Below are 16,999 nucleotides of genomic sequence, written 5' to 3'. Positions count from 1 at the left end.
AAATTCAATATGACATACAAATCCCTCCCTTTTCCCATCAGTTTTCACCTCCTCTGTCCTCCCTGCAACCTCATCTCTTTCCTCTTCTCCCTACCTCATCTCTAAACTCTCACCAAATCCTGTCTTCCCTTTTCATTCCTACCACAAAAGTTCTTGTCCATGACTTAGTAATCTCTCGCCTGACATATTGCAGCTTCCCCTTCTTTGGCCCCCCAACCCTCAATCTAACTAGGTCACTCCCCTCTATTAGTTTCTTCTTACCTTTCACGTCAAGGATGATTGCAGGCAGACATGGTGCTGCTTGCTACTCTTTGTGGAAGTGACTTGCTTTCTCCCTTGCTGATAGCGATGGAAATATGCTCCTGGGCCACAAAGGGTATATCTACACAGCAAAGAGAAACCCACAGCTGGCCTGTGCCACCCAACTTGGGTGTGGGCTGTGGGGTTGTTTCCTTGTTATGCAGACTTCCAGCTCGGGCTGGAGCCTGAGCTCTAGGACCCTCTCACCATGCAAGGTCATAGAGTCCCGGATTATATTTTGCTGTCTAGACAAACCCAAAGGGAATTAACTCCCTCTTCTCCTGCTCTGAGCACAGTTGCCAGAAGAGAGGCTGAGAGTAGTTTCACAGGGAATCGGGGGGGGAAATTACTCCCAGTAAACCCCACAGATACTAGACACAGTTAGATGGGGCAGGTGGAAGAGGGGAAAAAAAAGGGAGGAGGTGTTGAGGTGATGCGATCTAGCGGGGAGAAAAGAATTTGGATGTGAACTGAAGGGAAAAGACAATGGCAGGAGGAAAAGAAAATGGTAGTGAGTAGCATTAGAAGTGTTTCCCCTGCACAGAAATATTGGGATGAAAAGCTTCCCTCCAAAAGAAAGAAAAGCCCTGTGGAAAAGCTCTTTGTTGTAAAATGAAGGTTGGAGATATATTTTTAAAAAGTTAATGACCAATATTCTTATAAAAGATGTTAGACACAGATGACTAACTTGGTAACAGTATTAATCAATAGTACACCAATGAACCAGTTCAAAATATGCAAATTAATTATTATTTAGATAATCTATTTGCTCACTCTTATCAAGCTAGGTTTGAGCAGCATTCCTGAAACTGAATGAAACTAGGTACCTGGTTTAATAATTGACATACAATATTTAGTTATGTCACTTTGATTAGATAACAATGGCACTCAGGGCCAAACAGAAAAATTAAGTAAAATTTTGTCTTCAATGCTTGTTTTCGATAATTTGGAATATATATTTTAGTGCCTCTCTTTCTTTGAGAAATCCCTATTGGGCAAATCTTTCTTCCACCATGAAAAATTTTTATGAATTTCATAGCTTACTCCGCATAGTAGAGCAGATTAATTTTCATACATGAGAAGGGCATTCAAAAATGCACTACAGCAGTTCCACAGTCACAAAAAGGTAGTTTTTACACTAAAAAATAGTCATATGATTAGACTATTAAGGGGACTTTATGATTTTTAACTGAAAACAAGCATGCCTGACAACTGAACACAGCCATGGTAACACAGACTAAAAGTAAAGCTCTTTGTGAAAGTTGCACATAATCATCAAAATTGTAAATCAGCCTCTTTCAGTGGAAGCTGACAATAGTGAAAGATTTTTTTTCTGGATTGCAGATTTTTTTCTGGATTGCAGAGTTTAACATTAGTTATTGGATTATCTGCCAAAATACTTGCAGCTCTCATGCTTCACTAAACTGGAATATCTGGTACATAATTAACTACCCAATAATTATGCAAAAAACTCTGAAGCAATTAGTGTGCAAGAGGATAGTTTAAAGGTAGTGATAATTGGAAAGAAAAGATCATTTTCTATCATACTACAGCATGTTATACTTCACTTTATTTCATTAGTAGTTGTGGAAAAACAGTTTAGTAAACATTTTACCTTACATTACATCCAAAAAGTTCTCAAACTGGGGGTTGGAACCCCGCAGGGGGGCGTGAGGTTATTACATGGGGGGTCACAAGCTCTCAGCATCCATCCCAACCCCTGCTTTTCCTCCAGTATTTATAATGGTGCTAAATATACAAAAATGTTTTAATTTATTGGGGAGGGGGGACTGCACTCAGAGCCTTGCTATGTGAAAGGGGTCACCAGTACAAAAGTTTGAGAACCATTGGTATAGAGTAAACATGGGCATGTTCTTTTCTGCACCAGCTTCAATGCAAATGTGCCTTTTAAAGACCTTACCTTTGCTATCTCATCCCATTTACAAATATATATGGTACTATGACATACCAATCGGTCACAGAAACATTCATAAAACTAATTAAGACCCCAATTCTGCAATTTGCTGCACCAAGGCAGATCCTCAAAGTCAACTGAAACTCACTGAAGTCACACTGCCCCTACAAAATTGAGCAAGTACTGTCATTAGCTGAAATACTCTTCTTTCAAAATACTAAAAAAACAACTTAAAATGAAGTTCTGTATGTAGTTACTGATATTGTGTCCATCTAAAAAACCTGGATCAGAATGGCTTCTCTTAGAAATCTTAAGAGCAGAGAGATAAATCTGGTGCATGAAGAATTAACCCTCCAAGGGACGTAGGTAGAAAGGAAGATGGGTATAATCCCTCATTATCAAACTGCACTGAGATTTGGAGGATTAAGATGTTTGCTGATTATGAGAATACCATGTAGTATTAAAAATTTATCCCAGAGCCACAAAAGATGTCTTTAATTCACTTGCCTTGTTTAATTCACTTTTACTAGCCTGCTCACCATATACACCTCTACCCCAATATAATGCAGTCCTCAGCAGCCAAAAAAATCTCATCACCTTATAGGTGAGACTGCATTATATCGGGTTTGGTCCGGTACGCCGGAACTCTAACGGTGAAGGGCCCGGTTATCCAGCTGCTGTGATGAGTCCTGGTCCCTTTAAATTACCGCTGGGGCTCGGGCAGGGATTTAAAGGGCCCAGGGCTCCCCACAGCAACCAGAGCCCCGGGCCCTTTAAATCATCGCCAGAGCTTTGGCAGCAGGGCTCAGGCGGTGATTTAAAGGGCTTAGGGCTCTCCGCTGCTTTACTGCACTGTATCTGAATTCGTGTTATATCGGGTCATGTTCTATCAGGGTAGAGGCTTATTTTTGTATCCTATTTATCAAATGTCTGCAAACACTAATCCTTTGGTATCAGAAGACTTTGTTTAGCTCCTAGCTACAATAACTATATACATAAAAAATGTGCTATCCTGCACCAGAAAAATACTTTCTCAAAATAACATATGAAATATTTTCATTTAAAGGTGAAGCAGTTGTTTCAACACACCCTATTTTTAAGATTACACCTCTGAATTACTTTTGTTTATAGAAACATCCTGATTACAGAATGGAATCTCTCTTTTTTTCAGTGTTTTCCAAGCAAAGCATTTCAATAAATGACAATTTGCTCAAGTTAACAGGAAGAATTTCTCCTAACAGAAAACACTACTGTAACTGAGAAACTGATTTTAAAACTGACGCAGTAGTTCTCCAACTGTAGGTCAAGACCCTAAAGTGGGTCACGACCCTATTTTAATGGAGTTGCCAGGGCTGGCATTAGACTTCCTAGGGTCTGGGGCTGAAGCTGAAGCCTGAGTCCCGCTACCAAGGGATGAAGGATGAAACCCGAGGGCTTCAGCTTCAGCCCCAGCCCTGGATAGTGGAGCTCAGGTTACAGCCACTCTCCCCCACCTCCGGTGGTTAAAGCCCTTGAGCCTCTGTTTAAGACCCATCCCCCTTCCTGGGATCCTGTAGTAATTTAGGTTGTCAGAAGGGGATCACAGTACAGTAAAGTCTGACAAACACTGTACAGCATCCATCACATTTCATTGTTAATGGGCTTGCCTCTGCATTTGTCATCCAATGGCCCCCAGAGATAGATAGATAGATATAAAATCAGCACCCAGTAACAGTGCTGCTTCGACATCTCTTCGGATACTTCGGCTCTACCTTTTGCATCTTACGAGCTGACCCGTGAACAAACGAACGAACGTTTAGGTTCTGACTATCCAGTGATGGAAATGGAGTTTTTAAAGTCCTGTGCATTATGCTACAGCTCCAGCATAATACACAATGAAGAATTCATTTCATCATTCAGTATAATTATTTCATGTAACTCAAACCCAACTGACAGCTTGCATAGTCCAAAACAAGAGCACTTGAACAAGGACTACATAAAGAGATCTTAAGACAATTTAAGAAAAATTTATTTAACTACTGTAGAATCTTTTGAAGCAACAAAATGTCTTAGAACAGGAAAGCACTAAAATCCAGTTTTACTGACAAATTTTTATCTCTAATAAAAGATTTGAGTCATGTGAACCAGCTGACATTTTAAAGTCATTTATGCTCCTGTCCTGTAAACACTTCTGTACATGCTTAACTTTATGCACTGAATAGTCTCATTAAAGTCAATGGGACTGTTCACAGTACATAAACTTCAAGACTTGCAGAGGTCTTTCCAGGATTGAGGCCTTCGCCATCCTAAAACATTAGAATGTTAGAGTCCAATCCTGCAAGCATTGAAGCTAGAGGTTATTATGTTAATAGAAACCACTCATGAGTAAGGGTTTGCAGAATTAGATTCATGGTTTGTATGCAGATGTTTAAATCTTATTGAATTAGTAAATGGTCTCAAGTTTTGTGAGACAAACACTATTTTTTTCTTTTATAATTTTCAACCATTCCTGGGAAACACTCAATTAGAGAGATTACTAAGACTAACTAAACTGATACACTTGTTCTATTGTAAATACGTCATTAATTTTTCATGCAGTACAGTGATGCTGCAATTTACTCCCAGATACTGTGACTGCAATTTATCCAGTCCAGAATATTCACAACACTGCCTGCATGTGTCGAACAAGGCATTCACTGGAACGTAATTCAAGATATTGCACACACTACAGAAAATACACACTTGTTCTTCTATTGTATAGAAACCCTGCTTAGAATCACGATGTTTGAAATCTAAGCTTAGCATGTATTCATAGATGCCTCTGGCCAGCCATGCATCTTAGGCAGGAGTTTTCAGCAAGACCCCCATTCACTCCAATGCAATAAGCCGGTTTCACACGCCCCTGCGGGGCCAATGGCTGGGGTGGGGCGGAAAGAAGAGAGACCCCGCTCCCCCCCCACAGCTTTGACAGGCAGCGGCCCGCCCCCAGGCCTCGCGGGGCGATGGGCTGACGCTGTCCCGGACACCAGCAGCCACCTGCCCGCACCGCTCCAGGCCGGAAGGTACCAGCCCACCTGTGACCGCCCCCGTCATGCGCGGCACCGAGCCCCCTGCCCCGGAGTAGCGACCCCCGGCGGCCCCTCGCCCGTACCTGACAGCGACCCGCACCGAGCTCTCGTCCTGCCCCGCCGACATGGTGTGGTGGGGGGGCGGGGTAAACACAGCCTCGTTCCGCCGCCTCTCCGAGCCGGGGCGCGGGGCTGCCGCTCTCACCTCCGCGCTCCAGCCATTGTAGTGACTGGCTGACTAGGTAGCACCGCGGCCGCGCCGGGAGGGTCCCGCACCGCCCGAGCGCTCCCTGGCTGGCGGAGAAGCGAGCGGCTCCCGCCCCCACCGCACTGACAGCAGCGGCGCCGGCAGCTCCGCTCCCCGCCGCCTCAGGTTCTCTCCAGCCGCAATGCGTAACCAGGCCACTCCTCCCTCCCCGCCCGAGCGGCTCCCCGCCGGGCTCTGGCTGGCGCTGCGGGGGGAGCACGCACTGCTCTCTCCCCTCACACGCACACAGGCTCGGCCCCAGTGCTGGGCGAGCTTCAGTCCTGCTAAGCCTGTTCCCTTTTCCCGAGAGCAGCCACCTCCACTTGTTTCTTCCCCAGCAGCAAGAGCCACCCTGTGGGGCGGAACGAGCTGGCTTTTTATTCCAGAGCCCTACTTATTCTGCAGTGCCACTACAGCATTATCGTGAGCTGAGCTGGGGAGGGCCTGCCAGAGAGCCCTGCAGAGCTCCCCGGGTTGGTTTTGTCTGGCAAATTGGTTCAGAAGTTCCCTACCTATGTGCCCCGTCGCTCGTCTCAGCGCTTTAATAAACTGTCTGGTTTTCACATTTGGAAATTTAAGAGAGGACACTAATTGTTGATGCAAACAACAGCCCTGCTAGGAAACAGGCAGGTTTTTGCTTGAAACATTTCACATTCCTGAGCAGTGTTTTCCAGCAGAATAGGCCCATTTTTGAATTTGTAATGATATGCTAAAAACATTGCATGTCAAGTTATTGTGATTTTCATTATGAAAGATGTGCACACTCAGGCCTTCATCTTACAATCAGATCCCTGCAGGAAAACTCCTTTCCCACACAGATCTGATTTGCAGGACTGGGGCTCTAGCAACATCCATGACTCTTTACAGGAACAAATCCCCTGCCCTAAAGAAATTTCAGTTTACTAAAGCAGACCTGAATTATTTCTTTGGGGCTTAAACCTAGTCACTTTTCTTTTGCTATTTTTTCTCCATTTAATTCAGAAACAGTGTTGACTTGGGAATATTGTTTTACTGCAAGTTGCTACATATAATAATATTGTATTATCTTTCCTTTAAAATTATAAAATGTTCTATACTAAGATAACCCAGCATTTTAAAAATATTAATGGCAAGCTCCTTAATATTCCTGTAAAGTATGTATTATGTACCCAAAGATGGAGAAGCTGACTAAGGCACAGAGAAGATAAGCCTAAAGCAGTGATTCTTAAACTTTTATACTGGTGCTCCCTTTCACATAGAAAGCCTCTCAGTGTGACCCCTTATAAATTAAAAACACTTTTTATATATTTAACACCATTATAAATGCTGGAGGCAAAACAGGATTTCGGGTGGAGGCTGACATCTCACGACCCCCCATGTAGGAACCTTGTGACCCCCTGAGGGGTCCCGACCCCCAGTTTGAGAACCCCTAACCTAAAGTCACCCAGGAAATATGCAGCAGAGACAGAAGTAGAACCTGAATCTCCCCAGGCCTGCCTGGGCTTTAGCCACAAACCATTCCCTAGATCTGGTGCCCTAGGGAAAGGTGTTTCACTTCTGACTTTTCTTTTAATATATGTTTAAGAAAGTGAATATTTAGACTGAATAGCAGCAAAGGGTTCCTGAAAGTAGATTGCATTAGGCTGCAGAACAGTTTCTTGAGGGAATGATGGAAGACATAATTTAGGAGTTTTAAGATTAGTTTGGACTAAACCCTACAGAAGGAAAGAAAAATTAACATCTATAAAATATAATTATCACCCATCCACAGTGTGTGTCAATATTTGGTACAACCATGTTATTCAGTTTTCGTATTTGAGAACATAGCTTCTCTCAGACTAGTATGAATAAGAGAAGGTCCATATGTTTTTTCTTCTGAGTCACAGGGTATGTTTTAGTGAAATGGATGTTTCCTTATAAGAAGCAAGTAAGTTTATCCATCTAGCACCCCTAAGAATGCTAATACATCACACAGGTTAAAGCTAGACTTGATTTAATATACCTATGCAATATCAGGACTTGTATTATTAAAGCATATTTAATCTTGTCAGCCTCAATACTGCAAAGACTTTAAGCATGTGTATAATCCCACTGAAGTCACCAATTCTCCACAGTCAGAGCTGTGCCCAAACCTAGTGGACAGGAGCAGCTGGAGGGGGTTGGCTGTAGTTCACTCCTACTCAGCCATTAAGATCTGGATCCAACTCTAATTTCTGACAGTGGCATACAATTTGAGATTATGCTAGTCAGGGACCAGCCATACGGGAGCTCATCTCCACCATGCCCTCTTCCATCCTCGGCGCACCCCCTATACACTCACTCCACCCTCAACACATCCCCTCCTCCCACAAACATGGTGAAGGTGAATTTAGCAGACTGAAGAATATGGTCCAATAGAAGTATTCATATGACTAAACACACATATACATTTTTGCACAACAGAGGCCATTGTGCCAAAGAACCACTGCTCACAATGGGCCTAAATAGGAAGTCAAATTTCAGTGTCAAAAGAATAAAGTTTTCTTCTGATTTTGGCTTTTTTAAGTTCAACAGTATGTACATGTTCTCCATCCTGAATGACTTAAGCTACTGAAATCAGTGGAATTCTATTTGACTCTTGATTTTCTCTTCAAAGGAATTGCCCAATTTTAGAGCATTTGAAAGAAAATTATGGATCCCATGAGTATTCCACACTTTTCTGCTAAATTTAAGCTTTTAATTAAAAACAAATCTTAATTTTTTTTAGTATTTTTTCCATTCCTTCTCAAAGTAAACAAATCCACTGCTATTCTGTTAACGCATCTGTCTCTGGGTAAATGATAATTGTAACTATCTCTCATACTATTTTCTTCAATGAGGAGCAACCTCTGCTCCCCATTCTTATTCATGTCATTGAGAGATTAACCTTAATAAATGGGTAGGAAATCACTCCCTTTGTTTTAACAGATATGTAAGAAAGTACTTTGTACTGTCAACAATTCTGTTTATCTTTAATAAAAAATTAGTAACTCAGATCTGTATTCACAAGAGTGACTTAGGCACCTACCAGCCACTGTAGTTACTTATGTACAACATTTATGCACCATGGGCATCCATAAAACCACTGCTCAGCTGCTGCCTGAACTTGTGGGTGCCTAAAATTCCCAGGCACCTAAGTTTCCACCAGTAAAATCTACCAGGAGCAGCTGTGCTTTCCCTGCCTCTATTACGCTCAGGAGTGAGATCAGCTAAAATCACTACGACCTGTGGAAAAAACAGTGCCAGCATTCAGTTCCATTGTCCTATACAGCTATAATCAATACCAGCGAGCTAGGCTCCTCCCCCTCATTTCTCCAAACCCATCCTCCCACAAGGGCCATACTCACCATGGCTATTGCTGTATGGAAGTGAGTGAGTTCAGTAACTTAAGTTTCAGTTTCCATTTTGAATACAACACACATTGTCAGTGTATCTGCAGCTGCTGCTGTTGTGGACTTCAGCATCTCCCCTTCCATACCCGAACTAGATAAGGAGAAGAAGAGGACTCGGGATGGCATGTTCCAGGAGATCCTGCAAGCCAGTCCTGCATCAGAGAACAAGACCAGGACCTGGAGGATGACTCTTGCAGATAGCATGGAGAAGGATAGAGTAAAGAGGAGAAAGACACAAGAAAAGGAGAGGGACATGCAGCAGGAGATGCTTGCACTTCTCAGACAGAAACAGAGATTCTGCAGACTCTGGTAGACCTGCAGGTTCAACAGTCCCATGCTCACCTTCTGCAGCCCATAATGAACTCAAATATCTGGACCTTGTTATACTCTCTCCCCAACATTCTATGTGGCATCAAGGGTCGGTACACTACCCTTACCACTCCACCTGGTTGGGGGAGAGGACACTAAAGACAATCAATCACAGCTTCACATATGCTGACCTGTGAAAGCATGTATGTGTACCTGTAAAATGGAGTGTTCTTTCCCATTCATTAGTTCTGTTCTCTTAATTTATTACATTTTGAATGTTTTTTTCCTCCCCATTGCCTAGTTCCTGTTACAGAATGAAATGCTATTTTTTGCTGCAAAATTAATCTTTATTAGTACACAACATACACTGTTAGTGATGAGCAGGATTAACACCCACCAGTTTCCTGTTACTTCACTTTGTCACAGAACCCATAACATCATTCAGAGACAATATTAATAGGTACATGACAATGTTATATTCCTACATGTACAGCAATCACTGTCAAGTGTCAGAGGGGTAGCCATGTTAGTCTGGACTGGTTCTGTAGTTGGCAGTTTCTCCTCTCTTGGTTTTCACACCTCAGCTGCTAGAACAGGGCCTCATCCTCCCTGATTGAACCAACCTCATTATCTCTAGCTTGCTTGCTAGCATCTATATACCTGCCCCTGGATATTTCCACTACATGCATCTGACAAAGTGGGTATTCACCCACGAAAGCTCATGCTCCAAAACGTCTGTTAGTCTATAAGGTGCCACAGGATTCTCTGCTGCTTTAGCAATCACTGTAAGATTCATACGAGCTGCAAAAGAACAAGGCCAGGTAGGCCATTGGGATATTTTTCTCACTGAGGTCCTATCTTGTAAGTAAACAAACAACCAAAGGCATATTCAACTCTCATTGTGCACCTGTTGAGTTTGTAGTTGAAGCAATCATTGGTGCTATCATGGTGGCTGGTGTACCATGAGTCAGGAAAGCAAGGAGTAGGCTGGGTCTCTCAGGATCACTATTGGCATTTCAGCATTCCCAGTGGTGATGCACTGGTTGGGAAAAATAGACCCTGCTTGCGACTTTCTTTAAAAGCAAAGATGCACACACATGCATCTTCCTTGAGCAGCCCACACTGATATAGGGAAAGCATCCCTGGTGATCCACCAGCACTTGCATTACCATAGAAAAGTAGCCCTTTCTGTTGACGTACTCCGTGACAAGGTGGTCTGGTGCTAACATAGGAATATTCATGCCATCTGTCACTCCACTGCAGTTTGGGAACCCCATTGCTGTAATACCATCCACTATATCCAGCAAATTGCCCAGAGTCACAGTAGCAGGGAGCAATTAATGGCCCTGAATACTTGCATGACAATGGCCCCTGTGCTGGATTTCCCAATTGACCGGTAGCAATCTAGCATTGCAAGTTTCCACAGTTTGATCACCATTCATTTCTCAAATGGTCAGCATAATCTCATTTTGGTGTCCCTGTGCTAGAAGGGTGGAGCAAGGTAAACACACAAATCCAGAAACGAGGTCTTGCACACCCAAAAGGGTCGGTTTTGGGACCAATCTTATTTAACCTTTTTATTACTGACCTTGGCACAAAGAGCGGGAATGTGCTAATAAATTTTGCAGATGACACAAAGCTGGCAAGTATTGCTAACACAGAGAAGGACTGGGATACTATACAGGAAGATCTGGACCACCTTGTAAACTGGAGTAATAGTAATAGGATGAAATATAATAGTGAAAACTGCAAAGTCATGCACTTAGGGATTAATAATAAGAATTTTAGATATACATTGGGATGCATCAGTTGACAGCAACAGAGGAGGAGAAGTACTGGGGTATTGGTGTTAAGGAGGAATGTCAGAGCCGCCAATGCGATATGGCCGTTAAAAAAGCAATGCGGTTTTAGAGTGCATCAGGCGAGGTATTTCCAGCAGGAAAGGAGTGTTAGTACCGTTATATGATAGGTGCTGGTGAGACCACCTGGAATATTGTGTGCAGTCTGAGTTCCCATGTTTAAGAAGGATGAATCTCAACTGGAACAGGTTCAGAACGGCTAAACTAGGATGATCTCAGAGAATGGAAACAATGCCTTATGAAAGAGACTCAAAGAGCTTGGCTTGTTGTTAGCCTGGCCAAAAGAAGACTCCGGCGGAATATGCTTGCTCTATATAAATATAATTCAGGGGGATTAACGTTAGGGAGGGAGAGAATTATGCAATTAGTACTAATGTAGGCACAAGGACAAATGGTACAAACTGATACTGTAGGAAGTTTAGACTTGAATTAGACAAGGTTTCTAATCCATTAGGGGAGTGAAGTTCTGCGAACAGCCTTCCGAGGGAAGTAGTGGGGCAAAAGACTTATCTGGCTTTAAGACTAAGCTGGATAAGTATATGGAGGGGATGAATAATGATGGGATAGTTTAATTGGGCAATTGATCTCTGGATTTTCAGAAGATAAGTCTGGCTCACTGGGTTATGTGAGGATGTTGATGGGATGGGATTTGAGTTTACGCAGAGAATTCTTTCCTGGTGCTGCTGGTGAGTCTTCCCACATGCTCAGGGTTAGCTGATGCCATATTTGGGGCGGAGGGAATTTTCTCCAGGGCAGATTGGCAGGCCCTGGAGGTTTTTGCCTTCCTCTGCAGCATGGGCATGGGTCACTTGCTGGTGGATTCTATGCCAGCTTGAGGTCTTCAAACCACAATTTTGAGGACTTCAATAACTCAGTCATGGGTTAGAGGTTGTTATAAAAGTGGATGGGTAGGGTTCTGTGGCCTGCTTTATGCAGGAGGTCAGACTAGATGATCATATTGGTCCCTTCTGACCTACGAGTCTATGAGTCTATAAAACAAGCCACAGTCGAGCCAGGAGTTCAAGACCATAGACCAGGAATGGTCATGGCAGCTACAGAAGATCTGCATTGTTGCTTGGACACTTCCTGGAATTCACCTTGGGTTTAACTTCCCATGGTCTGTATCCACAGTGGATCATAGGAAGTGAAGCCTAGGTTGATTACAGCTGCTGATGGGTGGTAGCCTGGAGCTGTTAACTGCCTGGTATCTCTACAGGCATAGGTTTTAGCCTTTTGTGGCCTTACATTTACTCCCTTACCCCCACAGGACCCAGGCTTCTCAGGATGGGCCTCATAGAAAGCTGCCACAAGGTTGAGCATATGGATGCAGGATGCAGGCTCCCAGGAGTGCTCTTCTAGGCCATAGCCCTCTTGGTCTGAGGTACCAGAGTGAGCCATGTCTGATTTTTATTTTTCAGTCCAGTATCTCATTAACCTCATCCTCATGTCATTGGACCCGCACTGGAGGGGGTAGTTGTTGAGGCTGATGAGGGAAAGGGCTGTCATTGTAGGGTTTTAAGCAGGGATATGTGAAACACTGGGGGTCCGAGGGACCTGTCATACTGGAGCTTCATGGTCATTGGGTTGGTTACCGTGGTCCGACATATTGATCTAGTTTAGGACACAGCCAGCTGGCATAGAGGTTTTGGGCTGAGAACCACACTTTTTATCCGATGATGAATGCCGGGCCTCCCTGGCACTGACAGGCAGCATACCACTTGTAGATCTCCTTGGCCTTGTACAGAGAGGCTAAGAGTTCCTCTTGCACCTCATGGATCTGTTGCACCCAGTCAGCAGCTGCAGCATTGGTGCAGTTGACAGGTATGGCTGGGTGGAGATGGGTGGAAATTAGAGTTTGCATAGATAGGGTCAGCCCTGTTGGTGGAGACATATAACCAAACTCCACATGGGGTAGGAGGCTTGACCAATTATCCTTGTGGAAGTTTGTGAAGCAGCGCAAGTATCGTTCTAACATTTGATTTGCTTGTTCCGACTGATCATCAATCTGTGGGTGGTAAGCAGTTGATGTTAAAGTGCAGACCCCAAGCAATTGTAAGGTTTCACACCAAAACCACAACACAAACCGTGGACCCTGATCAATTGTGACTCACTCTGGGAATCCATGGAGATGGATGACATGAGTCACCAAGAGCGGGGCCATCTCTTCTGCAGAGGGCAGGTACACAATGGGGACAAAGTGGGCCATATTTTGTCAGTTGATGGACCACAGTGAGGACTACAGTGTGCCTGTGAGAGACCAGGGAGCTCAACTATGAAGTTTGGAGTAATGGCTGCCCAAGGTCTTTGAGGACAGTAGAGTGTCAAGGAGTTTTAAGTGTGGCATCTTGGTGTGGGCTCATGTCTTACAGGAATCAATATATGAGTGGATGGTGGTGCACAATTGAGGCCACCAGAAGGAGCAGGTGGCCAGAGGGTCTTGAGGCGACCCAGATGGTCCACTAATGGTGAGTCATGACCTAGCCAGAGCACCTCTAACTGAGAAGGTCCTGGTGGAGCATACAAGTGGCCCTTAATATAGTACAAACTATCCTGGACCCAGTGTTGCCCTTGGCTTGCTGCCTCAAGTTCGTTGCAAAGGGCTCCTTCCCTGTAGCTAAGTGGATAAGTGATATTAAGTCTTGGGGAATCATAGCATCCAGGAAATTCTGGGGCTTAAGAATCCATGGGGACTCCACGTGAGGGGCTCTTGACTGCTGAGATATTCTCCTTTTCAGGACAACGCATCAGCAGCTTTGTTCTGGGGCCCCAGGTGGTACATGATGGTGAAATTGAAGCATGTGAAGAATAGTGCCCCACAAAGCTGCCTCTCTTTCAAAACACTCTGTGTGTGTAGGTACTCTAAGTTTTTATGATTAGTGTATAGCTGTACTGGATACCCCACACCCTCCAGATAGTGGTGCCATTCTTCAAAGACCACTTTCATGGCTAGGAGCTCTTTATCTAGGAATTTGTAGTTTTGTCTGGCCAGAGTAAGCTTTCGTGAATAGCACTTGTAAGAGCGGAAGTGCTCCTGGGGACCATGTCTTTGGGAGAGCATGGCCCCCAATTGCCATATTGAAGGTATCAGTCTCAACAATGAAGGGTCATGCTGGGTCTGGATGGACCAGGATTGTGGCACTGGTAAAGACTGTCTTGAGCCGGTCAAATGCTTCTTGGGCCTGCAAAGACCAAGTGAATGTGGTGCCCTTGTGGAGAAATGTTGTCAAGATGGCTATTTGACTTGAAAACCCAGAGATGAAATATCTATAAAAGTTAGCAAACCCCAGGAAGTGTTGTAACTCCTTGATGTTTTGGGGGGCAGCTATGTCTGCACTTCCTATTCCTTCTTGAGGGGACAGGATATAGGCCAGAAACTCCATAGAGCACTGGTCAAAGCTGCATTTTTCCAGTTTTGCATACAGGCCATGCTGGTGGAGCCATTTTAGACCAAGCAGACATGCTTGGTGTGTTGCTCAAAATCTTCTGCAAAGATTAGGATATCGTCTAAATAGACTACAATGTACGTTTTCTTAGCATATGCTCAACATTCCTGAGGTGGCATGTGACCAGGCTTCATCACTGAATTTGGTCCACTGGTTGGATCATTAACTTCCCCAGCTTGAGCTGGGTATTTGTGGGGAGTGCGACATGAACACTGATATGTGCCCTGATCCAGGATGTCATGGAAGACCTCATTCAAAGTGCTGGAATGTTTCAGATGCATTTGTGAGGCCAAACAGCATTGTCAGGTATTCACAGTGGCCAGAACAGGTTTGGAAAGCCATCTTCCACTCAGCCCCAGCTTGGATCTGAATAATGCTACAGGCCCCACGCATGTTGAATTTTGTGAATATCTGGGCCAATTGCACATGGTCCAGTAGCTCTGAGATGATGGTAACTGAGGGCCTCGTAATCCATGTATGGACATAAGGTTCCATCTTTCTCCTTAACGAATAGGCCCAGGACCCGAGCAGAAGAAGCGGACAGGTGTATAAAGCCTTTGGCCTATCTCCTGGAGATAGGAATGCATGGCAGCCAGCTCAGGTTCCAACATCATGTAGCTGCAGCCAAATGGTATGTTGGCCCCTGGCTGCAGCTCAATCGGGCAGTTGTAACCCTGGTGTGGTGATAGGGTGTCAGCATTCTTTTTTCTCAAAGATGTCACTGTAGTCACCACTCTAGTGGTGGTCACAGCTGGCCCACCACCAGGGCATGGGGGGGAGAGGGGGCGTGGGCATAGGCAGACTTGCTGGTAGAACTTGGAGCAGAAGCTAATGTGGTGCTCATGCCAAAGGGTGTGGGGCTCATGAGCCACTAACCATGAAATGCCAAGGAGTATGGGGAAGTGTGATGAGCAGATCATCCCACACTGGAGGATCTCCTGATGGTTCCAGATGGCAAACTTCCAGAGGTACTGTCTCCTGCATCACTGGCCCCAATGACAGGAGTGAGCCATCTATAGATTCCACCAGGTCAAAGACAGTCTTTGGTTGAACCAGAATACTCAGGCCTTGGGCCTTATCAGCATCTATGAAGCTGTCCACTGCCCTGGGATTCTGTAGGGGTCCCCTGGAGTATGGATGTGGACCTGGACCTTAAGATGTGGGGAGTGTTCACCATGCCTGCAGCATGCTTCAGTGAGGAGTAGGGGGACATTATCTTGAGGTTTGTCCAGGCCAACTCCCTCTACTGGGCCTGGATGTGGTCATTTCCCAAATAGCATCATGCTAGAGCTCTGAATGGGAAGTTGACAAGAGTAGGGCCAGATCTCCCACAACAGAAATACAGCCAGTGGTGGTGATAATGTTCCTTTTCCTCAGGGGTCACGCAGCAGTGAGTGCTGTCTAGCTACAGGGATTTGGGGTCCCAGTTGGAGAGGGGCACTGGCGAGCTAGTAACACAGAACCCTTCCTTCATGTCATTCGTGGAGAGGACTGTCGATGTGTGGGACTAGGTCAATGAAGGCATCTATATAGGTTGGGGCCTCCACACAGGCTAGCTCATCCTTAATCTCCTCGCATAGCCTCACTGGAATTGGTAAAGCTGGGCTGCTTCTTTCCACTCAGCGTTGGAGACTAGATGTTAAAAGTGCACAGTGTAGGAAGAGGCCAGTCCCTGCACTACTGGAGTTTGTGCAGGGCCACCTCTGCCAAGCAGACACAGTGGGAATTGTCAGACCTGGCAAAGGATGCATGAAGGAAGGCATCCCAGATCAATAGCATCAGGCTCACTTGTTTGAATAAGGGGGAGGCACAGCCCAGTGCTTCTCCTGTCAGAAGGCTAATAAGGAGTTCTACTTTTGCTTGGTCAGTGGGGTAGGACTTGGGGTGGACCAGAAACAACTGAGATCATTGATTAACAAACTTCCTGAATTTTTGGTGGTCTCCATTGAAGCATTGTGGGAGGGGGACTCCAGGGACTGACTCCGGGTACATATCCATAGCACTTGCCCATAGTGCAACATTTTCATCTTGCAACCAGGTTGCCTTCTCATCTCCTGCATGCTGTGCCAGCTGGGCCAGCAGTACCATGTTTTCCTCATGGATCTGGGTGGTCTGCCTGTGCAAAGCTTGGTTCTCCATGGTGAGTTGTGATAATTGGGTTTGAAGTGTGGGGAGCTCCTCCTGAGAGTGGTCAGCCTGTTCAGGCATTTCCAGTACCCTCTGGGACAGGCTGGGCAGGGAGTGGCCTGCCTCCTTCATGTTCCCCCAGAATAGGCCTTTACCACAGACTAGATGGTCAAGGCAAACTGTCAGGATCTCAACAAGATCAGTCAGGTCCAAGCATCAAAACAGTAGCAAACCTAAGGCTAGGAGTAGTTGAGGAGTTCATTGTCAGTTCCTGGCCAGGGTCGATACGGAGGGTCCGAGTCAGGAGGCAAAGTCCAAAAGAAGTGGAGGTCAAGCCAGGAGTTCAATAGCATAGAACAGGAC

At 44.9% G+C, this 16,999-nt stretch overlaps 1 protein-coding gene across 1 annotated transcript in view; it reads right to left on the bottom strand.

Moving 5' to 3' along the window:
- Positions 1-16,648, bottom strand: part of KIF21A (kinesin family member 21A) — a 157,948-nt gene extending 141,300 nt beyond the window's left edge. The window contains 2 exon segments of the mRNA XM_032803988.2: positions 5,346-5,861; positions 16,517-16,648. Of these exon segments, the coding sequence (XP_032659879.1) occupies positions 5,346-5,861; positions 16,517-16,648 (648 nt within the window).
- Between the last annotated feature and the right edge of the window lie 351 nt (positions 16,649-16,999).

This window comes from Chelonoidis abingdonii, chromosome 1 (assembly GCF_003597395.2).
Source record: "Chelonoidis abingdonii isolate Lonesome George chromosome 1, CheloAbing_2.0, whole genome shotgun sequence".
Taxonomy (NCBI): domain Eukaryota; kingdom Metazoa; phylum Chordata; order Testudines; family Testudinidae; genus Chelonoidis; species Chelonoidis abingdonii.
Note: the sequence above shows the minus strand (reverse complement) of the source record. Positions and strands in the feature narration are given on the sequence as shown.